Below are 26435 nucleotides of genomic sequence, written 5' to 3'. Positions count from 1 at the left end.
GAAGTATAAATACATCAGTATTATTTAACGATAGCAACGCAAGGTCCGGAAATACACCCACCCAGTAGCTTATCCAAAGGAAATCGTTGAAGTTGACCAAATGCCTTTAATAAATCTGACCACTGTCGTATTCACAGGGTTTTAAGAAAAAGGGGATAACTCTGGAATGTAAGGTCGCTGAACTACGAATATTTATAGGAGTCATCATGACACTAATTATCGATAGGGTTCATCCTCTGAAATGTAGACGTATAAAATTAAACCTTTAGTGGTATTAACTGATAGAACAATAAACCATAACAAATAATTATGGAGAGAGAGAGAGAGAGAGAGAGAGCTGGCGTGGTTTGGATTCCCTGGTTGTACTGTGACAAGGAATAGGGTCGCTTGTCCAACCACATGGGGTTTTCTCCGGTTCCTCCAACTGCTAAAGACCCCTACGCGCAAGCGAATTATTGTAATAAAATAAAGCCATATTTGTGTCGAGTGGGCGTTAAACCCCATCTCCTTCTCTCTCTCCGTTATTGCTTGTCTATATATAATTGTACTGTACTTGCTCGAAAACGTTGAGAGAATACTCTTCGAAACGGCGCTCAAATAAATTAAGTTTGATTTATTTTGACTCTACCACGCCTGTCCCCCCCCCCCCCCCTATCATTTGTCAGTTTTATATTTACTGGCCTCTCTTTCATTTGACAGATTTATTTTTACTCTACCTCCCACCCCCTTCCATTTGACAGATTTATTTTTACTCTACCCCACCCACCCCTTCCTTCCTTTCATTTTACAGATTTATTTCGACTCTTCACTTCTCTTGTTCCCTTTCGTTTGGCAGATTTATTTTGACTCTTCCTTTCTCTTCCTCCCTTTTATTTGGCAGATTTATTTTGACTCTTCCCTTCACGGACTCCCTTTCGTTTGGTGGATTTTTTGTCTCTCGCTTAAGTTACTTTTAACACATGTGGATAAAAGAATAGCGACTCCAATCCAAAGGTCTTTGGATTGACCATGTAACAAGCTGTACTTTGTTTAGAAGAACCCTGTGGTTTCAGATGAGCTTCCTCTAGATGCGGTTATGAACGGCTGATTCATTCTGTACACAGGGAACTATCACTCGGCAAACCTCGGCAGATTCCGTTACTCTACATCTAGCCTCGGCTGTATGACGGTAAGCGATATGTACCTACGCCTATACAATTGCGATGCGGCACCGGTTTACTTATTAGGAAAACATGCCGTTTTTAAAAAGAAGTTATCAAAATTGCGTCGTTCGAAGCGTGTGTAGAATTTTCATTGCAAAGTTGGCCTTGTTTGAAGAAAATCGGATAAACTTGAAAGAAAAACAGCTTCAGACTTTGAATATTTCTACGATAAAACATCCTTCAAAGGCGTCGTCATGGGCAACGCCGTTGGTAATCCGAGAACTAGAAAGTAGTTCCAATGGCGGACTTCGTCATACAGCCGAGGCTAGATGTAGGGTACTGGAATCTGCTGGGGATGTGCCGAGTGAGGGAACTATCTACTCTACTTTGAGAATAGATCTCTGCTCTAAATGGCGGTCACATCCAACAATTAGTATATTGTTTTGCAATGCGGTTCTACTCCGTTTCACATCTCTAATACAAACAAAAACTAATATAACCGTTTCAATTTCATTAAATGGAAACAGAATAAATACTTCGAAACTTCTCGCAGTGTTTTTGAATAAAACCGCCGATTTATGACTTAAAATGTCGGTCAACTAGCTTGGTGTTTGTTCTTAATCCTAGCTAATTGTACGCAGACAGCGTAAGTTTAGTATGAAGCTGATCTGTGTGACCCAGGAACCTTCAACAAGCAGCGAAGAAAGAGGAGAACACCGAGGAGATTAGACCCTGTAAGATGACGCTAGGACCACTTGGTAAAAATTATAAACACCAGGCATTCAAGTCGGTTCACATGTTTTTATCACAGTTCAGCTTTCACACATAAACTAAACTACACAACTACATGTATTTGGTTTTAGACTACAGTAGTTATATAACTATGTACACTACTGTATATAGGGTAACATAATTTAACCACATGACCTATTGTAATACAACTTACGTAACTTATAATAATAAAACTTACATGACCTATTGTAATATAATTTACATCACTTATTATAATAAAACTTATATGACCTATTGTAATAAAACTTACATGGCTTATTATAATACAACTTACATGACCTATTGTAATAAAACTTACCTGACCTATTGTAATACAACTTTCATGACTTATTATAATAAAACTTACATAACTTATAATAATACAACTTACATGACATTTAATAATAAAACCTACATGACCTATTGTAAAACAACTTACATGATTTATTATAATAAAACTTACTTTAATTAAAAACATATAACATCATAATTATGAAGGATAATATTTTCTCATGAAAAGTTGAAGACTCTTTAAATTTCTTTGACAGATCTTAAATAAATAACCATCAAGTGGACAACATCCAGCTATGAAAGACTGTTTGCAACATTGATGCTCTGGAAACAAGCTTGCAAAATTATGCAGTAGAAATTGACTCTTTAAACACCTGCATATAATGCACAAAAACCATAGAAATAAAAATATCATTTGACTATATATACCTAAACAAAAGCAAAAAGCATGTCAAAGCATTCTCAGACTTAAAATAAGAATTTACTCAATTTTCAATCACTGTTTATGAGAAATATCTTTCATCCAGAAACACAAAACTTTGCACATAGTTTCTTATTGATGTATTTGATACACTAAAACAACAAAAGTTTTATAAAGGGTTATATTTTTTAGTTAAAATAAGGCAAACAATTTTAAATAAATTCTTAACTGGAGTCTGAGAATGTTTTGTTAAACCAGGACCCAGAACTCTCAATACAGCTCTACTTGCCAGGTTGACAGGCTCTCTGGAGAATTTACATGACAGTCCAAATACATGTCATAAAGAAATTAAACGTTAATGGAGCTAAATCTCTAATCTTTAGCACCTAGTAATGAACACAAATGAGTTCTAAAGCATATAATAATGTAATATGAATGTATATAAACTGATTTTACATTCAATTGTTTCTGTTTTTATTGTAATTTCTAATCAGTTGAATGGCAGTCTTTGGCTTCTGGTTATTCCATAAATAAATATCTCCAAATATCTCGACAATTACGCCACAATATTTATATATATGCCAAGCCTCAAATCAGTTTCACACAATTATAGTCACTAAATAAATGATCATGTTGTACTTAATAAGCTATGACCATTAATCATGTATAAATAATAGACTGCAAACTGGTTCCAAGTGTCGTCCATAACATCCAGACACTTTTGAGTAAAAGATAGGTTACGTGCCCTTGTTCTGAAATTAGTCTTGCTTAACCAGTCTATCGACCATTCTACGTCTGATTGACAGGTCGGGATAATCAAGACTATTTTTTTTACGAAACATAACAGAAAGCTAGAACAAGAAATTCAATTTAGAAATAAGCACTTTAGCTAGCTCAACAATTGTTTTAAGAAGCTTGTAAAAGTAAAATGAAACTACTGCTAGTATCATGTTCCTGTCTAACCCAAGTGTTTCAGAGATATTATTTGTACTAAACCAAAAGATGCCGCTCTTAACGGTACAGTTAATGATAAAGCGATTTAAAAAATGAAACAAACGTAATTTCTAAATCTGCTGTAATAACCAAGAAGCTTAATTTTACTGCTATTCAAAATCAACAACAATAAATTTTTTACGGCTGTAATAGTTGATAGATTTGTAGAGAATTGCACGTGCCATGGCTATTTATAGTATCATACTGTCAGAAAGTTGGTCTCGACTCGGCGAATGTGCATGCTTCAGTGGTAGTTTCGAACTATCAGCGGTGGACTGTATTTCTGTAGAGTGCATGGGTCACCCTACTGTGGTATGCGTTTAGCCTCATTCATCGATTCACTTCATTACAAATGGCGCTCAAAAGCAATCTGTCATGCTATTTGTTTGCCAATTTTAAAATTTTCATTTTGTCTTAAATATTGGATATCAGAAGCCAATCTTTTCACAGTAAGAAAACAACATCAATGTTGATTTAAAATGACCAATAAGTGGTGTTTGCAATATCAAACACTGCGGATAATATTGAGTTAGAGATTTAGCTACTTTAACACACAATAAATACAGTTAAATTTATAGTTTTTATGTAAAAACTCCTGTAACTAAATTTAAAATTTGAGAAAGTGATAAAAATGGTCATACTTTCTGAAAAAAGAAATATCTTGCCAATTTGAAGTAAACAAAACACATTAAAATCTGACCGACTGGCAACATTTTGAAATGAAAGCCCTGGTGCATGCACATGGATAAAACACACATAGTCCAAAAATGTATAGAAAACATAGCTATTTCATATTTTATAGTGTATTAAATACATCTACGTAGTAAAATGGTCGATTTACCTGTTCCCTTATAGATGTAATCGTAGATTTACCTGTTCTCTTACAGTTACATAGTATATAACCAAGGCAGTCCTACTTATCACAGACAAGGATGTTTTTTGGTCAATAGTGTTCAAAGTATTGCGAAAAGTGATATCTTGTCAGTGATTAGTACAACCCATCCAAGGTAATATATATATTTGTGGTTTGATTTCTTAAAAATTAAAAGAAGAAAAATAATTCAAGGATCAACAATTGCAAATTTATTCAAATTAAATGCATTTAATTTTGATTAATTGAAGATAAATATCGAGTTTGATGTTCATCTCTTGAACATTAAGACAGTAAGAAATGGGTTTTAACACCCACTTGACACAAACTAGGTCATTTTGGGACTAACATTTTTATTTTATTTCAATAGTTCACTGGCGAGTAGGGGTCTTTAGCATTGGGAAGAATCCAGTGGATGCGGAGAAAACTCGCAAGGTTGGACAGGTAACCCTACTTCTTGTCATGTACAAGTAGGGAATTGAAACCACGCCACTTGACACAATAACAGACCTAATGATCCAAAGCGTACATGTTAAACCAATCGGCCAACCAACCCCCTGGATTTTAATATACAAATTTTTAAATCTAAAGTTGTAAACCCACCTCATATACCATGAAATCGTGGGAAGTAACTTAAGTCCTCAGTCGTTCGTATGGTACAAAAAACCGAGGTCCCTTGTACATATTGGTGTGCACATAAAAGAATCCTTCGAATTTGAAATAAGAGTAGGCCATAATGCAACTTTTGCTGGGGAAAACTTCCTTACTGGCACACTGTACTGTACAACCCAACAGAAATTAAGCGTATATTATTTTACTGTACAACTCAAAGGAACTGAAGTGTAATTTTACTGTACAACTCAACAGAACTTTCGGGTCAGTGGGTCATATATATAAGTGAAATGGGTTACACATAGTACAGTATACATTGTATAACAAATAATAACATTCACATTAACACTAAAATTCTCTAAATCGGACAAAACAAAAATAGACATGATTTCCTAAATTAAAGTAACATCAAGACTCATTAATAATAATCTTTGCCTTCTGTCGAGATATACTCTCGGGACCATATAATTTTTTTGCTCTTTTTAGAAAAGAGTTGACCATTGTTTTTACCACTTCATCAAAGAATACATGGGCTAATTGTGAGTGTAAAATTGATCTGAATTCAAACGTTACCTGAAAATAAAAGTGGAAAATTTATCAATTAACTATTTATGTTTTTATTGGATTAAGCTTTGAGGAATTTGTTTTTAGCAAAATATGCAGATGCCACAACATTATTTTAAGCCTAAGGTAGTTTAGATTAGTACATGCGTCATAGAGAGAGAGTGAGGAATGGGGTTTAACATCCACTCGAAACAAACTTTGTCATTTAGGGACTAACATATGGTTAATTTTTCTATTTCAATAATTCGCTTGCGCGTAGGGGTCTTTAGCAGTGGGAGGAAACCAGAGGACCCAGAGAAAATCAACGAGGTTAAACAGGTGACCCTACTCCTTGTCACGTACAATCGATGACTCAAGTCTGTTGACTCAATGACAGACCTTATGATACAGCGCGCACGTGTCAAGCAATCGGCCATCCAACCCCGCCACACATCATAGAGGTTTTGAAATCTTGAACCTGTTGTTTTTTCAGGTAGAGTTACAGTTTAGTTAGCCACCACTCCATGCTCCTACCATAAAACAGTAATGGCTAGATATTTCTTGAGGACAAAATTTACAGTCACAAAACTGATTCTGGGCCCTGTTTCTCGAAATCTTAACTAAAGATAAAATCCAAATTTTTGTGGATACTTCAATTTTGATTGGCTAAGCACTAAAATCAACCTAATATTACCCAATTAAATTACTAAAATTTGGATTTTATCTTAGTTAAAATTTTGTGAAACAGGCACCTGTTCATTAAATATGGTCAAATGGAGATAATATATGTTTAAGAGAGGAATACTAAATCTGATAAGCATGAATAAACTTTAATAATAGGCCATTCACAATCTATGCCTATCATAAAAAAATGTCCATGATCAACCAAGCCATGAACAAGCATTATGTGAAGTAAACTTACCGAAAAATCTAATGTACATGTTTTTGGTTTATTTGGTAAACCTGGGCTAAATTTCCACACAGTTAGTAAATGGTTGAATATCTTCCCTTCTGTACATTCAGACTGAAATATTCAAATATAAAGTGTCATTGAAATGAAATAGGGTTTAACCTTCTACTGTTCTGCTCCAACTGGGCTAATGAAGACAGGCATACAGCACACAGTATGCTATGAGGGAAATTTTGCCCAGACAGCAGCACTACGGCCTACTTTTATATCAAATTACAACTGCTGGGGGATTTTTTACATGTGCGCCAATGTATACATGGGACCTTGGTTTTTCGTACCTTCTGAACGACTTTACGTTGTCCCTTGCCAGGCCCTCTGTCCTGTAAGAGGGGATCCAAGCCGCAAAATCCAGATGAACGAACAAGCCAACATTTCATCCGCTGACCCATGTGCCATTGTAAGATAGTGTGAATGATGAATGGTTCCACACAAATGTTTTTTGATTCAAACCCATCGCATTCACCCACAAGGATTCTGAGTAGTTGGGAGAGAGAGAAAAGCAGTCTAACTTCTAGTGTACACTCGGTCATTTCGGGACTAACATATGGTTTAATTCTATTTCAATAATTTGGTTAGTGGGAGGAAATCATAGTCAGGTTTATTTTTGCACAGGGAATTCTTGATTTTTTCTGTTTGTGGTATAGACATTATGTTCAAATTATTTTCTGTCACAGGAAATTCTGACTCAAACGTGAACTAACAGTCTACTCTTGGCTATAAAAATAAAATTACCTCTGGGTCAAGCCAATTTATTATTTGGTAATTCAGATGTTTTGATCAGAAAGTAACCCACTCAATTCATGTGTGCAATATTTAGTTGAAATTTCAAAACAAAAATATTTGGAGCGAAAAGCTCTTGAGAAGAACAACTAAGTCATTTTTTTTTTAAAATAAATTTTTTCCTGAAGAAATTGGAGGTGTTCCCAAATAACAGAAATTCAAACAAGTGTGGTTATTCAATAGCTCTAGAATGAGAAAAATACTTACTCGAACTAGATTAGGTCTTCCTAAGGTTATAGAAGATGTGTACCGTTCAACTAATGGAGGAAATCCTACTTCTATTTTAGCTTTACAATGACCAGGTCTGGCATGTGTGATAATACAACTCGTACACCAAGGTACAAACTCAGGATATTTTTCTACTTGTGCCACTATATCGTACATTTGTTCCATGGTATACCTGGAAATATGGAAACAAAAACATACCAAATAATTCGATCCAATATGTAAAGAATGTGGATCAGAATTGGTCAAAGAAAGATATATTTAAGACCAGTCTAAACTAATTTTATGGGTCTGCTACAAACCATTTCAATAGTTAGCACATTATTTTTTCAACCTAAAAGAGTATGTTTGATTTTAGCAAATCTGAATCCATTTCAAAGTCTGACTTTGCTAAATTTGTTTATGGTCGTACTTGAAATTCAATTCTTAATTTCTTACATATATAGAAATATATATAATGCTTTTGAGTTGAACAGAGGCATCTCCTTGAAACAAGCATGGGATACTGGCTATTCAGTAAGTTACACCATAGCACATTAATATTTCATTCAATTTCTGTTGGGAATTTTGGGCTGCAGTCTCATTGTCTAATTGAAAGTTGTGTGAGTGACATGTCGGTCATCATTAATTACCTGAAGAGTTTTAATACAGCCTGATTCTTACAACTTCAGTAGACTAATTAATACTACTAATAGTATAATACACACAGGCATTCAACTGCTAATAGGTGTGGTTTAAAGGACCTAAGTCCGTAACTCAAAATCCTCCAAAATCTTCGACATCGAAAACACGAATTATTGGTCAATTTAAATCAACATTGATTATGTAAACTTACCGGGAAAAGATGAGCCTCTGATATCCGATATTTAAGATAAAATAATTTTTTTAACATTGGTACATGAATCGTGTACCATAATGCGCTTCAGCCCCAGTTGTATTGAGAGACTCGAGGGACGAGGCTAGACACATTGCACCAAATCAAATGGAGTTATGTAGACTGGAATAACTAGACGCTAGAAATTTGCACTCGATTGAGATTGCTGACTTATTTCGCCGAACATAACTGATTTGAAATTGGAGTAAAAACGGAAACCATTAAATGTAAATCAGTTTATATACATTCATATTACAGTATTATATGCGTTGCGACCCACTTTTTTAATTTCTAGGTCCCAAATGTTAGCGATTTAGCTCCTTTAATGGTTGAGTGCGAGACATTATAATGCACGAGTGTGATAGCACAGGGCCTATATCTATATATTACGCAATGTCTTGCACGAGACCATTAAACAACTTAAAATACAGACATCATCCAGCATTTGCATTTCAATGAAATACCCCACCAGGTCCAATATTTCAACCGGTATTAATAATGTACGTTTGGCACATTGCCGGTACTATTATTTTAATACTGAAGTGAATAATAACCTAGTATTGTGAAGTTAAAAAAATGTCAACCCTCAACAAGGCAAATTTTTGATTGTTTACAAAGAAGAGAATCCAAATTTGGACAGTGATAAATTATTCTGATCAAGATATTTTGAATCACCTTACCTTAAATTCAAAACCATCTGCACGGTGTGTTAATATCATGAATCAAAAATAAGCTTCCACTCACCCTAACACTCTTCTCTCGGAATAGTCCTTCCTTTTACTTGTTGAAGGGAGTGGAAGAACTTTTGGTAAACTGAAGAAATGCCTAGTGTTGACATTGTTAATATGTTGGTTCCTATTTTTATCTAATTGTAATAACTGGGTACTTCGTATAATACATCCACATGATAATCTGTAAAAAATAATGTTCCATTATTGGTATGTGTAGCGTCGGTCATCTATATTAATCGTTGATGTTCCTTAATAGCCATTCTCGGTATCAACATTGGTATCGTTCCGTTCTACTCTACAAATCTCGGGGTCCATCCACAAGATTTTCACGATTTCAAATTATCTGCCCTTGACCGTAGCTTGATTCTACGAACCATCCCAAAATTTACGTACCAGTCTTAGCACCATTGCTAACGTTTACAACAATAATCTTAGTTGCAATAAAATGTGAGTTACTTCCCTTCACCCACTCGATTGGTCAATATAAATAGCAGAAGTATGAAAGCCGGATAATCTGACTATGTGTCTCCCCTGTGGATGGACAAAGAGGGTAGTGGGGTACTGAGAATTCTTAATAGAACTCCAAGTGAAAAACCATTAATTCCAAAGTTAAGAAAGAGAGAGAGATATTGGGTTTAAAGTCCACTCGACACAAACTAGGTCATTTTGGGACTAACATATGGTTTAATTTTATTTCAATAATTCGCTTGCGCATACGGGTCTTTAGCAGTGGGAGGAAACCGGAGGACCCGGAGAAAACCCACGAGGTTGGACAGGCTACCATGTACTCCTTGTCACGAACAATCGGGAATTCAAAACCACGCCAGTTGACTCAATGACAGGCCTTATGATACAGCGTGCACATGCTAAACATTCGGCCACCCAACCCCCCGTTAAGAAGTGTAGGTCCCCTAATCACTTGGATTTGTTTAAATTCTAACACAACCCATCATATATTCAGAGATTTTATGGCAATATCTAGAGTAGAAAACTAATTAATTTTAAGAGTTAAAGATTTCACAGTTTGTTCAGATAGTAAAGATTGAACTGATCAAATTGAAAAGGCATACCTTGAATTTATTTAATTTTGTTCATTAGGTTTTTTAGAGTTGCATGCAAAAAATGACTGATTTATGTGTTCATAAGTTTTATAGTTTTGTGATATATTAATTATACAAAGAAGCTTTCATCTTACTATTACTGTTTAATAAATTTGTTCCAGACACTAGACGACTAGTAATAAATAGTATTAGTAATTAGTATGGCCCGTATAGTATGGGACTGTAAAACCGTTGACTGTATTTTACATGGCCTATTTTTTTTATTTTCAAATCTGTCCAAATGACAATACTTTGTTATTGTCCCTTATCTTCGAGAGCCATATCTGACAACATCTAGCCGATACGTGTTTTGCAATGAAGTTCAACTTCCAATCCAACGCTGTCAGTGTCAGTGACCCAGTCAGTCAATGACGTCTGGTTGTTGATAATGTGCGACTGAGAAATAATATGGGTTAAAAACTAGGTCAGGCCTTTAAAATGGAAGTAAGTAGTGAAGTTACCACACGAAAGTGAAAAATCTCATAAACAAATCACATTTCTATACCATACCTAGTTGTATTTTCCGTTGTGGGTAGTCTAAGACATCGAAAAATATTAATACCTTGACGCCCTACGTTACGCAAACCGGCCATTGCTCACTGCAGAATAGCGGGGAATTTAGAGTTATTCCCCGTTTTGAAATATAGTCTCGGTTGTCATACAATCATCATCCATCGTCGCTGTATTTAAAGGGCCATGTTCATCACTAATGTGTGTTTGTTTATTTCGACGTAATCAAATAATTCCAAATTTCTAACGAACTTCAAAAATTAAATAAGCTGAAAGAAAAATAATGTTCATATAGATCTACAGTATAATTTGAAAAATTTAGCAATTATATTTATAATTTTCGACTAGCCCACGCGACGATATTTACTTGACTAGTATTTAGGATTTAATTGATCGATTTTCAAGACTTTGCTTGGCGCTATTAAAAATTAATCAATCTATATTGGCTACAGTCCAATCATTTTGTACCGACATCTAAAAACATTGGTTCTTTTACGTGAACGCCAATGTGCAGGCCTTGACTTTTCGTCCTATCCGAACAACTAGACAGCAATCTCAAAAGAAATATCTACTTTAAAGACACACAATTCCAGATCGTTCACAAATGTCAAAAATATGCCCAATTTCTGTTATAAAGGTTGTTTTTATAATTATAATTAGTACGCTCCGGTATTTAACAACTTTTATAAAGAATGGACTGACTATAGTGCGTGCGATATGATGTGTAGAATATGCATGTCTATAACATATATTTCCCTGTCGCCTGGGGAGTTGGGGGCGGAATGGTTGACACGTGCGCTTTGGGTCAGAAGGTCTGTCATGGCTAAATTAGCTATTTGTTAAGGCCAGCTCAATTTTTGTCAAGGTCGTTGAGATGTAAATAAGGTTAGGGCACGTGATTGTTGGCGAGATTGTGGTTAGGGTAAGCACTGGGGTTAGGGTTAGGGTTAATTATTAGCGCTAGCTCTGTTTACATCTCGTAAATTGAGCTGGCCTTATCATTTAGCACTAACCGTCTGTCATTGAGTCCATGACTTTGGACGCCATTGAACAAAAACCGCTCGTCAGTGATCATCCCAAACTTAGGCTGCCTGTCTACAGCTAGCTCCGCCTGAGAAATTCTCGAGGTATGAAGTAGATGGATCGCCGTGTGCAGTATGGTCAGTGATTCGTAGGACCGAAAAGATAGGAGAATTAGGCTAGTATTAACATGATGGGTGGCGGTCTGAAATCAATAATAGCCAAATTGAACTTTTAATGGCAATAACTTACTAACTATTTTTCTTGAAATCAGCGCTTACAAACACTTAGATTTTTTAAAGAGGTCACCGCCTTTATGAAAATTCCCTTAATTCTACTGTACTCAGGAGAGATTTGATTGAACGATGAGAATATACACACTCCGTCAAAACCCAAGTTTTCAGTCTCAGTACAGCAATGGCTAGAGAGGGATTTCTCGGGCCATTGCTTCAGGAATATGCGGATCCCAATGCTTACTACAGTTGTTGGATTTTTATAATTTTGTTTTAGTGCCCTATATGGTCTTAAACTCTGGCGTGGTTTCGATTCCCCGGTTGTACATGACAAGGAGTGGGGTCGCCTGTCCAACCTCGTGAGTTTTCTCCTAGTCCTTTGGTTTCCTCCCACTGCTAAAAACCCCTACGCGCAAGCGAACTATTGAAATTAAATTGAACCATATGTTAGTCCCAAAATGACCTAGTAGTGTCGAGTGGACGTTAAACCCCATTTCGCACCCCCCCCCCCTCTCTCTCTCTCTCTCTCTCTCTCTCTTAAACTCTGTATTTAACTTTTATCCTCACTGTTATCCTGAATGGGTATTTATAATATATTGCATGAAATCTACTTTTGTCATTTATGATGACGAGTATGTAGAATTCATAAACCAGTCTAATTAATCACACAATATAAAAATGCTAAACACGCTCTTTTCAAAATTTTAATAGCTTTTAAATTTGTAATACTCAGTCGTTCGTTGTGAAATTAGAGATAATATTTTGGTTAAAGAACTGAGCAGAATTGGCGGATTTGTTTTCTTAGGCACTTTTGGTTTAACGAGAGGACCGTTATAGAGCGAAAGATGTTATTTGGTCTGGAACTCTAAAATGATCTAGCTACCAAAACGCCATATTGTGTGGTTTGGGTGGCCGAATGGTTTAACGTGTGCGCGTTAGATCATAAGGTTTTTCATTGTGCTCAGTTGCGTGAATTCGATTCCCAGGCTTGTACGCGGCAAGGAGTAGGGTCATATGTCCAACCTCGTGGTTTCCTGCCATAGCTAAAGACCCCTACTTGAGTTAACGTTAATCTCTCTCTCTCTCTCTCTCTCTCTCTCTCTCTCTCTCTCTCCAAACTGCCAGAGTTACGTGTATATAAGAGCGATGATATTCCGTAAGAAATGAAATGAAATGGGGTTTAACGTCCTACTGTTCTCCTCCGAACTGGGCTAATGAAGACGGGCATACGTCATACAGTGTGCTATGAGGGAAATTTTGCCCGGACAGCGGCACTACGGCCTACTCTTATATCGAATTCCAACTGTCAAGGGATCTTTTACGTGCACGCCAATGTGTACATGGGACCTCGGTTTTTCGTCCCATCCGAACGACTAGACAGCTGTCCTTGTCAGGCCCTCCGTCCTGCATCACTGACAAGGGGGAACCACGCCGGAAAAAACTGGATGAACTTTCTCGGCTAATGCAGGAATCGAACAACCGACCTCCAGGCTAGCGAGCCAGCGTCTTACCCACTTAGCCATCGTGATCCCCATATTCCTTTAAGAGATTTGTATTTACCGTAGTAAACTGGTATAAATGAAATAACACAAATACAATTAAATGAATTTATTTCATGATAAATTAAAGACTGCCCGTAACAGATGTGTTTTTTTTTAAAAAAAGAGAAACAAAATAATGTATTTTTGTTTCTGCAGCTATAAAAAAAATACATAAAAAAACACGCGGACTTGGGAAAGGGAGAGGACATTAACTGTCAGTGTTTTAATGTTTTGATGGATATATGATGTAGATATACGAACAGGTAGAGGATATACTGTGATATACATGTCGTGGACATTGTACGTTCAACACGCAAAAACAACCAACTAATAATGAGAGGTAATGTTTTTTTCTTTTTCTTTTCAAATATTATTTATAATCACAGGACAGCATTCAGTCTCAAAGATAACAGAGAAACTATTGAGGTAAACTTCAACAGTTATATCATCAATGTACATAGTTATACCTAAAAAGAAAAATTTTACGCACATGTACACGACAGTTATTATCTCATAACCTTTGTATTTTGGTGCATGGAAAAGTGCCCGATAGATCGGGTGGGATACCCCCCCCCCCCCACAAAAAAAAAACAGCAAGTAAAAAGTGAGTAGAGAAGTATCTGTTTATGTATAGTTAAAATTCATGACGGATAAAAATGTGACTTGATTTCTACTGATTCTATCTCAAGCTTAAAAATAAGAAGTGAATGAAATTAAATGGGTTTAACGTCCTACTGTTCTGTTCCGACTGGGAAAAAGCCGTACGGTCTACTCATATCGAATTCCAACTGCCAATGTGTACACGTGACCTCAGTTTTTCATCCCATTCAAACGACTATACCTTGTCCCTTGCCAGGCCCCCTGTCCTGCAGCACTAACAAGTGGGAACCACGTCGAAAAATCCCGATGAACTTTCTCGACTAATGCTGGGATCGAACACGCGACCTTCGGGTTAGCGAACCGACGTCTTACCCACTTAGCCACTATGGCTCCCATCAAGATTAATCAATTGGGTGTGTCGGGTCATCAGGAACACGGAATAATCATGACACGAAAACAAGCATTTGAGAAATGACCTAGTTTGTGTCGAGTGGATGTTAAACCCTATTGCTCCCTCTTTCTGTCGGGCTGAAAGATCAGTCTTGTTTATGACAGTTAACATATATTAACATGGTCTTAACTACTTTATAGTACAAAAACATGCCCCGTTTATAAACCAGCTTCATAAATCTAATAACAATTATACATAGACTGTCTACAAGATGTATCAAAGCTTACAATATAGCGGGAATTTGAGAGTGAGAGAGAGAGAGAGGGGGGGGGGGGTAACGTTATTCGACACAAATTGGAACATACGGTTCAATTCTATTTCAATAATTGGCTTGCGCGTATGAGCTTTTTGTGGGATGAAATCGGAGGAACCACCGAATACCCACGAGATTGGTCAGGCGACTCAGAGACAAGGAATTTAACAGACTATAAATTTATGATGCCCAAAGTGACCAAGTTAGGACTGTAAACCCCATTTCATTTCACAGAACGACAAATTATAACCAAGTATTTTGAAGGTAACGTTAGTGTGAAAAATGAAGTAAATGATAATTCCATTTTTCTAAGGCATAATAATTAATCAACAGGTTAAAGTTATCTTTATTACTACATATTAAAATAAAATGAAAACAGTTAGTAGTATTTACGTTTAAGAGGGGTAAACTGGGGGCGTTATAATAATGTTCCATAAAATAAAAAGAGAACACTTATATTGACAGGGCTTAAAATGAAATGAATGGTGTTGAACTTCTTACTCTTGGGTACCGATGCGCTAATGAAGACTGATATACGCCATACAGTGTATGCGAGACACATTTCCCAGGACACGGGACCTCAGTTTTGCGTCCCGTCCGAACAACTAGACACTGTTCCTTGTCAGACTCAGAGGTCATCCGCTCCGCTCCACCGACAAGGCGTCACAACGCCGGAATATTTCGAGCAACTTTTCTCGACCAACACCGGGAGCGAACCCGAGACTGATATGAGCTACGACGGCTACTCATGGACAGGGCAGTTGTTTATATGGAATACGGTAGTTTATAACGTGCAGCCATCCAATACTTTTTATTTCTATATAATTACGTTTTGTTACCGTGTTTTGTTATGTTTTATAACCCCACTTTAATTATTTATTATACATCAACACGTGTTTTATTTTTAAATTATGAACATAGTTGAAATATGTTCTTTATGTTAACTATATTTTACGGCTACGTATTCCAGTAATGATTCGCTGTTGAGAGCAGATTCAGTTATCTTTTTTCTTATTTTTTTTTATTTTGTTTTAATTAATTTTAAGATGAAACTCCCACCTGAATCTAATATAAACGGTCCTACTAATCACCGACAAGAGCGGGTTTTTTTGCCAATAGCGTCCAAAGTATTGCAACAAAAGCAATTGACAAAATTATGCTTGAGTGAAATTGACAAATAATCCGCTCTTGACGGTTCTTGTTTGTAATTAGTAAAACCGTCTTTGTCAAAAAAAAAATGGTTAGAATATGCATATATCTATAACACATCTTTCCTTATATCGATTACTTTTTACAATACTTTGGATGCTATTGACCTCCTAAACGCTCTTTTTTTTCTTTTTTTTAAAACAATATTTTATTCAGAAATTGAAAGGGATTGAGGAACAGGCATAGCCTATTATGACCCTTCTCCTAAACGCCCTTAGACCATTTTTATCAATATTTGTATTGTCCATATTATTTTCAATTTATTATGAAATGCTCAACAAGACTGATATAATGTGCATATCTATAACATATTTTCCTCGTCGGTATTTGTTTTGTTATACTTTGGATGCTGTCCCCCCCCCCCCCCAAAAAAAAAAAAACAAAACAAAAAAACCAAAAAAAACAAACAAACAAAAAACAAAGCAAAAACCGGGGATCAGTGTGGGACCCGATATAAAAAGAGGAGTGAGTAGATGTGTGGATTAACATGCCTGTTGCCAGTGTCATAAACTTTGGTTTATTTTTCGACGACTGGGTATTTGGGCTCGGTTTACAGCCGATATTTCATTTGAAAGGTAAATTAGTAAATCAATAGGCTGTACTCAGATGATACAGAAACTGTTAACTCAGTTAAACTAAATCCAAACCCAAAACATTTTCACAGCACGTCATGCAATACAGGTAATGCAATCAATGGAAAGGTTATGAGATGATAGGCAACTATTCTAACACAGTCAAGATATTAGACCTATACTATGTAAATAAGAAAACATTTTTTTTATTTCAGGATTAAGATATAGCCGTAGATGTTGGATAATTCAAGCTGCTGTGATAGTAGTTTCAACAATAGCCGCTATAACACTAACTTTACGGTCTATATCAACTGTTCAAGACCCACCACATCAACGACCACCAACACCAACCGTACCACCTTGTCATCAACCATCTAATATACTAGTAACCAAACACCAACAAATCTCTACCCCAACATTTCATCAACAATTACCACAGGCCACTGAAAGTAGGTAGCATCTTTGTTTTGCATTTTGTTTGTTTTGGGGTCAACAATTGCCGGCGAGGACAATTGCCGGCAGGACAACTGTCGGCGGACAATTGCCGATGAGATATCTGCCGATGATATCCTATGTTTTTCTGTAGTTATGTTCTTTTTGTTAAAAATAACCAATACTTGATAATTAAATATTCTGTATTATTATCACACAGGTTCAGTTTACTTAACACATTGTCTATACTCATGCACTAAGTTACTGACTGGCTATCTTTAATAGCATCCACTGACACAAAGTTATCAGAGGTGAATATTATGTGCAATACCACGTGAATAGTCCAACACATGGCGGCTGTTGAACTTACGGACAATGTTTAGTACCCGCTGTGCAGTCTCTGTACTGTTAAGTTATGTTTAATGATTACATATATTGTGCTCATCCATCAAGTAATAAACTATACTAAAAAAACCAATGAAACCATTAGCAATAAGATTAACAGTTATGTTTTTTTTATAACGATTACATATAATATACATCTTTTTAAGTATAGTTTATAACTGTTGCCTCATTCATCATTTAATAAAACTTTACTAAAAAGAACAAATAAAATCAATGACAGCTATAAACTATGATAAAAAATATATAATAAAATGGTCGGCAGTTGTCCTCGCTGGCAATTGTCCAACCGGCAGTTGTCCTGTCGGCAGTTATCCTAAACTGCAATCAAAGACCAATAGTAAGTTGTATTGAATTTGTTCATCCCTTTTTGGGGGGTGAGAGCATTTTCTGGCAACAGTATACATATTATGTAGACGCATATTGTCGTCAACTTGCTTCGTCCGAATTTTGACCATTTCCGGTGATAATTCCCAAAAAGCCCAAGCCACAATTATCATTGATTGTTTTACTATGCACGCCCGTCGAACCTAAGTTCATATTGGGATTCCGAGAGCTTGTCGATCGGGGAAACCTTTAAACTAATGCCGACATATTTGCAACAGCCCTGTTATGAATCTTGGTAACTTTGCGACAATTACGGACACTGGTTTCCAAAGTTATGCGCCATGTCAACGCGGTTGCCTTTGTATCTTTGTAGCTTTATAAAATTTTAATGGGAAAAACTGTTTTAGCGATTTATACAGGTCACACCCACCCAAACAAGATACAACAAGTAGTGAAATGTATAGGGTGGGACTGGGTGTTGTCAAAAACCTCGCTATGCACACCTTCCGACTTCTGTAGCCTTCTTCTGTTACCCCGAATATTCCTGGATCTATATACTTGAAACCACAGCAGAAGAATTTTATTCATTTCTTGCCACATCATCTGACTCGTTGAGTAAAGATAAAAATTTCCATTCCTGGTCATCGTGCGGTCGGCAAACGGTATATTTTGCCATCCCACATTTTTCTAGCTACCTTTCTGACGTGCGAACTCATCTCATTTATCTCTGGTTATTTCACTCCTTCCGATTGACCGCCTCACAATTGAAAGTTTGATGATTAGTCTCTAGCTTGGAATCCATATAAAATGTACAGTCCAGGGCCGTATGTTGGATTTTAAAAGTTGGGGTGCAGCAGAGTGGTGGGGCGCCATAGCCTCCACGTATGTGATATAAGAAATTTTCGATTAGAGCAAACGAACACATGCGTGTGGGCGCCCTTAAAACCGATCGACTGATCAGTGCCTTAAGAGCATCACTGTATGATTATAATCAAGTGTATTATTTTATAATTGAAAGATTATCAAATAATTTTTGTTTTTTTGGATGTGGTGGGGGGGGCGCAATTTCTCGGGGCGCTTTATTTTTCTGGGGGTGCAATGTACCCCCTGCACCCCCGCTAAATACGGCCCTGGTACAGTCACGTATATTTCATCCGTCGGGAGAAGGTGTCTATTAGCTATATTCCCGCTATACTAGAATATGACTCTAGGATACAGCAATTTCCAAATAATTCTCGAGGGCGGAGGAAGGTCCACTAAGCCACTCAAAATATGGTTCTCGTGGCACAGATTTTTACCTGTATAGGTCTGTCCAACCTATATAAATATTTTTAAATTTACAGTTACTGAGTAGGACGTTAAACCCCATTTCATTTCATTTCATTTACAGTTACTGCAGGAATGGACCTGAAATATGTGCCCATAGAAAGGAAAGTAATATTAGCTTCCTACATGCGTAGTGGATCGAGTATAACGGGCAAGATTTTGGAACAGAACCAGGACACCTTCTATGTGTTTGAACCACTTCTTTCAGTTCAAATATTAAGAAAATACTATGTACCAGCCGTATTTATGGACGGTCCAATCAGGTAAACGTCTCTCTTTCTATTAATATTATTTTGTTCGTTTTGAATTAATTTTCAAGAATGATGGAAATAAATAGGTTAAAGATAAAATGAAAAAAAAGACTAAATGTGACATTTTATGCTGTTTAAAACTTTGTATGTATAGATATTTATGGACAGGTATGGTGGCCCGGCAAGCCACTGGCTCACAAACCAGAAAGTCCTGGGTTTAATTCAAGTGTTGGCCGAGAAAGCTCCACGGGTGTTTTTTTCAGTGTGGTCTCCCATTGTCGGTGGTGCAGGTCGGATGGCCGAGGTCCCATGTGCACGTCCTCGCCGTCCTTACGGATTCACCCATAGGCCTGGGAATCAAGATCTAGGGATCAAGATCTAATATTTTTCACACCGTCATAAGCCCTTCGTACATATACAGTCTTAAATATAATATGTCATCATCCTCGGCTTTGTTCAATTGTGTCTAAAACACACTTTCGTCTTGCTCAGTCATGGGCGTGGTGGATTGGCAGGGACCTCATAAGTGGAATAGTACCTATGGCCTCTATTCATGTGAATCCGGCACAGGTAAAGGAGTTTGATTTCCTGCAGGTTATCTAATGTCCTCCCCAGCCCTTACTGGTAAAGGAACGTAAGACGTTTTTGGCCACGGAGGCTGTTAGCTCTTAACTTTAAACATACATTATGCAAGAGCTAAATCTGCCTATTGCAAGTCTTTATTTAGGCTTCCGATGTTATAGAAATTATTAATTAGATCTTTATTTACATGCCAAGCATGACTTGGATACAGCTTGGATTTAAACAGTCGTCCATTTAAAATTAAATCAAGAAAACACCTTTCCTTACCGTTTGTATATTCCAGGCTCTTGCGAAAAGATGACGATTCCATGGAAAGGACGATTGAAAGTTTTTTAAATTGTGATCTGAGGAATATTAATCTGGCTTCTCTTACCCAATATCACATGGACAAGAGTAAGACCACTGAAGACTTTTATAGTTGTTCTCATACTACTACCAGAAGGTTGTGGGAGACAAACTGCTTCCTGCCATTTCTCAATATCTGTCTGTCTAAAAAGAACACCCTGGTAAAAACAATACGAATGCGGATTTCGTCCCTCGAACCACTCCTAGAGAAGTATCCCGAATTGAAAATAATACATTTGATAAGAGATCCACGAGCAATCGTATTGTCTAAGTCTAATTTGGCACCGAAGCGAAATGGGGATGAAGTCCTTTCCAGGGAAATAGAAAAGGCTTCAACGTTATGTAAAGACATGTTGAATGATCTGGAGGCCTCAGAACGGCTTGTGAAAAAATACCCAGAACAAGTTAAAATATTAGTGTATGAAGTATTCGCGTCTGCTCCAGTTTTAACGGCGCGAAATTTATTTAACTATTTGGAATTTACGTACACTCGGCAAGTCGAGGAGTTTGTGTACAATTCAACAAGTGCTGGAATAGAACAGAACTGCCAACTGTGTACGAATAAAGCTAATTCCCTTGAGACAGCTATGAACTGGCGGAAGGTTTTATCCTTTGAACAAGTAGAGTCATTCAACAAATATTGCCTCCCTTTCTTTGAAAAAGCTGGTTATACAATATTTAAAGATAAAAACGAATTATTGAACTTTAACATTGAATCTTGGCAATATTCGAATCAGCCAGGGTATTTATTATGAATTAAGCCATTTGCATTGTACACAGGAATTAAGACTTTTAAAATCCAAGGAAAAAATTCACGTCCCATCTTAAAACATTTCTGTTCCGGCATCCCTTGTGAAATAAATAAATGAAATGACGTCCCCGTTCCCCGTGTGTGTGTGTCTCTCTCTTGGGATCGTTTACAAAATAAAACAGTTAGGAGTATTCTTTAAAGTGTTGTTTACTAACGTTTCCCAAAAAGCAGAAAGAGGGACGCTCATATTATGTGACAAAGTGATTTATACTTTTCATCAAATTGAACGATCATTTAGGTGCATAGAATTTTATGAACTCTGCTAGATTTGATAATATATGATATTGACGTTTCACCTCTGTATAAACTTGTGTTAAGGCACGGACTTATTAAACATCTAATTAATTCAACATGTCCTTTACAAGCTACACATGATCTGTGTATAACACTCGGCAGAATCTCGTGACTTCAAAAGAAATACGCAGTGCAGTTACAGATACCATAATCTGAAAAATAAACAATACCATATATGATGATCACTCTTATCCATTTTGGGGGGTTGGATGGCTGAATGGTTAGCGTGCGCGCGCTGTATCATAAAGTCTGTCATTGAGTCGACTGGCGTGGTTTCGAATCCCCGGTTGTACGTGGCAAGGAGTAGGGTCGCCTGTCCAACCTCGTGGGTTTTCTCCGGGTCCTCCGGTTTCCTCCCACTGCTAAAGACCCCTACGCGCAAGCGAATTATGTAAATAAAATTAAACCATATGTTAGTCCCGAAATGACCTAGTTTGTGTCGAGTGGACGTTAAACCCCATCTCTCTCTCTTATCCATTTTCCCTAATTATCGTACGCTATATAAGCAGGAGTTCACTGACAGTTGGACAGAGAAGAGCAGGGAGCAGAAAAGAAGCTTGGACGAGTGTATGGACTCACCCGAGTTCAGCCGCTGCCTTGGCTGAGGGCAGAATGGTGGAATTAACATAGTTAGATGTGTTCCTGTCGTAGACTAGTTCCTTATAGTATTAGTTCCCGTATTGTTGTTGTATGTAGCTGTTATATGTTCCCGTTGTAAATAAATGCTGTATTTACTAAACTGATCGCTTTTATACTAAAGATAGTATGTGTTACACATACATAGGAACAGGGCTTGAAATGAATGGGGTTTAACGTCCTACTTTTCTGCACAGAAAGGGATTATGAAGACAGCGAAAGTAATAACTAACGATATTATACTGGAACTATCAGCGGATTAGAAACTTTAAAATTATTTTATACTGGAACTATCAGCGGATTAGAAACTTTAAAATTATTTTGTTTATGTGATTTATGCATGTTAAAGATATATTATATTATTATAAGAGCTAGTGATACCAATAGAAATATGCAGAAGTGAGAATCGGAAATGAATTTCCGGTTAGTGAAAAGTGACTTCTATCCATCAGATATTAATCCCCTTTTGGTGCCTGTGGACGATTTCGGGTAGTTTGCTTCGGCCATTCTGGAACCGAGTAAACTTTGTTCGAAAATTAGTCGGGATATTTGCTTCTGGTAAAATCTGTATGAACACAGCCCATAGCAGACTTGATTATCCTTTGCCAAGGTCCTTGATTTGAAATTGTGAACACGCGACCTTCGGCATCCCTGTAAGATTTAGCTGTACTACACAAGATTGTTATAGTTATGAGAAACCCTCAAATAGCGTCAATTAAATTTTGGATCGAAGCATTCGTCGTACTTTAGTAATAATTCTACTTTTCACCTGCTATCTAGCACAGAGCCATACCCAAGGAGAATCTGGACAACTAAGGCCATGGTCGCCATTTCAAACCCGATCTGAAAGTCCGTGAAAAAGCGGAATGATAGTCGTGTACATGATATAATGGGTCGGAGGAGGGAAATGTGTCAGATACTGCGACGATGATAGTGCATTGTGATAATTTATACAATCTGATTAAAATACACATCTATAATTCGTTTCGTTTTTTTATACTTTCGATGACCTCTACTACATGAAGATCTGACCTGATGAAGTGGAATGTCGCGTCAGCGGCTTTTGACCCTATGACATCAAACATTTGATTAACCAATCAGCGTTGATGCTTCCAGTGGGTTACCCACAGTTCCCTGCATCTCACGCTAAAATCTAGCTGTTACAGTCAACTGGCGTGGTTTTGACTCCCACTGCTAAAAAACCCTAGTGTGTCGAGTGGACGTTAAACTCTCTCTCTCTCTCTCTCTTCCTCTCTCTCTCTCTCTGGGGTCACGGTGGCTAAGTGGGTAAGGCGCTGGCAAGTGTCTAGTGGTCCGAATGGGACGAAAAACCGAGGTCCCGTGTACACATTGGCGTGTACGTAAAATATCCCTTGACAGTTAGAATTCGATATAAGAGAAGGCCGTAGTGCAACTGTCCGGGCAAAATTTCCCACATAGGACACTGTATGGCGTATGCCCGTCTTCATTAGCCCAGGTCGGAGCAGAGCAGTAGGGCGTTAAACCCCATTTCATTTCATTTTTCTTTCTCCTCTTCCTATTTGATACAGAAACGACTGCACCTCTGACAGACACACGCAGCTGTACAATAAATTTCCATCATACATGTCAGTAAATTTCCTGTCGTAATAAATGAACATTATTCGAAGTGTAAACTGTCTGTCATCATAATGAACAAAAATTATTAGAAGTATTAATTGTGTAAATTTTATTATCACGTCACGAACTCACGATAACTTGAATATATAGTCGTCAATTGTTCCTTAATGCCCTCATCATAACCTTTCACTCGACATGACATACAGTTGGCGTCAAGTCGATGTGGATTAAATGAATGAAGTGCAGTCAGGTCTAACCGGAATACACCGAGCCAAACATGATGATATATAGACGGGTGAAACTACTATCACAAATAAAAAAGCAATATCACAAATCTTTATGCATATAAATGTTTAAAACGAAAAGGTAACACACATATCTACAGTTAGAATTTTTAACAGAAAGTCTCCTTTAAAGAGTTAAGAATCGTACAATACAGCGCCGGTTGGGCCAGTATTTGACTGGCAACGGTAATGGCTTGATCTTATATCCTGGAGAACCTTGCACTCAATCTAAATTAAAATCAAGTTGATTTTGTCAGGTGATACCCCCCCCCCCCCAAAAAAAAAACCAATAAAACATTACAGAAGTAAAATGAAATGGTATGAGGATCAGCGTCCTACTTTCCTGTACCAACCAGGTGCTCTTAAGACGGTTTGCCATGTGCGCATTTTGGCGGCGGAAAAGTCAGTCTAATGCAAATGTTATGAGAACGTTTCCACGCAACAGACGAAAACGTCGCGGAAAGGCGTGCATTGAACATATTTTGTCTCCATTCTTCACTGAATAACGTCGAACAAACAAAGTTGTGAAGCAAATGTAGCAATATTGTCGTTGCGACATTGTTTTCAATTTATAGGCAAGGAATAGAGAAATAAGATTGCATTATATTGTATTAATTAATGATTTGGCAAGTTAGTAGATTCAAACATATTCACATATATGTACTAAAAATACTTAAATCAAAATGAGTGAACGAATGACATATTGTTATATAAAAAAGAGTTATAGAACCAAAACATAGCTGGTTCTATATCTCAACAACATGATAACAGATATCTCATGGGAATTGTCTCCAGTAAATTTCCATTTAACCATATAAGGGTGGTTTTCGACGTCATGTGATTTAATTAACCAATAGCTATAATTATTTACATCATATTTGACCAATTAGATAATTGAACGTCCAAAACCCACAGCTACAAAACTATCATACTTGTGAGAATTCGTTAGACAGCAGCTTGATTCCAGAAGGGGAAAGATGTTGGAATTTCTATATCAGCAGACTCGCCCATACTGATTCTGGCTGGCTAGGGTTTGAGAATGACTTTAGTATTCTAATCTATACTATGTTTGTATCTATGTATCCTGCTATGCTATATAAAATGTAAGAAAATAGTAAGAAGTAAATACACAACGTGAAGCAAAAGCAAAGACAGCTAGAGACTAATTCTAGACGATCAGAAGGCTATATGTAGTTAGAAAAGATGCATTGGTCATACGTAGGATGTGGAGACCGGTCCGCAAACTCCCGCTCTCCAAGTCTGACAGAAGACTCATGGTACTACACATTGCCGCCGTTTTTGGCCTCACTAATCTCTAATCATATACATGTATGTCAGTAAATGAAATGAAATGAAGTTTAACGTCCTACTGTTCTGTTCGGACTGGGTTAATGAAGACAGTGCCCGTAAATGAGCAGAAATATTGTCTCAGGGCGTCTGATTTTATAAAATACTCGGTTAATCGATCAGACTTAGAGGCAAACTTGATAGGAGGGTTTACTTTGCCCCTAGGCCGATCTTAGCCTAAAAACTGGTTTTAGTTTTTTTTCATTTGCATATTGTGCCTATATAAAGCTTTTTTTTCGAATCAGTTTACATTATTCTTGAAAATCAACATTGTGACCACAAATACAAAAGATCAGATCTCACCCTCAATCTCAACCATACGCGCAGGCGTCAGTTAATTTTGGTTGTTTCGCGATCATGTAAGTGGACCCAAACTTTTGAGCCACAAATCGCGACTGTTCATCGTGTATCAAGATCATGACGTAATCTCTGATTTAAAACTTTCAGATCCACTCTATCGGTTTTCATTTCTCTTCTACGACTAACCTACGATTCACGATATTTTACATTTTTTTCACTATACTTTAATGACTTAGTTTGAATCTCGTTCATTTCGTCTTGTATGATCACTATCCTACATATCAAATTTGATAGACGAACAGAGAATGATGAAAATCGACGGGGTTCATGTGGTGTTTCACACAAACGTTGAGCGTAAAAGGGGGGTTGGATGGCCGAATGGTTAGCACGTGCGCGCTGCGCTGTATCATACGGTCTGTCATTGAGTCAACTGGCGGGGTTTCGATTTCCCGGTTGTACGTGACAAGGAGTAGGGTCGCCTGTCCAACCTCGAGGGTTTTCTCTGGGTCCTCCGACTGCTAAAGACCCCTACGCGCAAGCGAATTATTGAAACAAAATTGAACCATGTGTTAGTCCCGAAATGACCTAGTTTGTGTCGAGTGGACATTAAACCCCATTTCTGTCTCTCTTGAGCATATAAAAGTGTTCAAACTCGTCACGTTAATTAGATGTATATTGTTTACTGTTGACGGAGTTACTAGGTGCTGGAAATCGACCCTCAATGGTGCAAAAGCATAACCCGGACAGGGGATTCTCAATTGTAACAGAAAGTCAAGGTCTGATTTC

General features: G+C 37.2%; 2 protein-coding genes across 2 annotated transcripts; one reads left to right on the top strand and one right to left on the bottom strand.

Annotated features, from left to right (window-relative positions):
- Positions 1-1929: 1929 nt before the first annotated feature.
- Positions 1930-10953, bottom strand: LOC126832213 (coenzyme Q-binding protein COQ10 homolog B, mitochondrial). The gene is made up of 5 exons (XM_050562928.2): positions 10835-10953; positions 9238-9405; positions 7602-7794; positions 6567-6668; positions 1930-5674 (listed from the first exon to the last, which is right to left on the bottom strand). Exons 1-5 carry the CDS (start codon positions 10915-10917, stop codon positions 5510-5512), a joined length of 711 nt encoding a protein of 236 aa, XP_050418885.1. The 5' UTR covers positions 10918-10953; the 3' UTR covers positions 1930-5509.
- Positions 10954-19275: 8322 nt separating this feature from the next.
- On the top strand, positions 19276-22494 carry LOC126832643 (uncharacterized). Its single transcript, XM_050563500.1, has 3 exons — positions 19276-19407; positions 20531-20782; positions 22489-22494. The coding sequence occupies exons 1-3, from the start codon at positions 19276-19278 to the stop codon at positions 22492-22494; spliced, it is 390 nt and encodes a 129-aa protein (XP_050419457.1).
- Positions 22495-26435: the final 3941 nt, after the last annotated feature.

Source organism: Patella vulgata, chromosome 9 (genome assembly GCF_932274485.2).
Source record: "Patella vulgata chromosome 9, xgPatVulg1.2, whole genome shotgun sequence".
NCBI lineage: Eukaryota > Metazoa > Mollusca > Gastropoda > Patellidae > Patella > Patella vulgata.
Note: the sequence above shows the minus strand (reverse complement) of the source record. Positions and strands in the feature narration are given on the sequence as shown.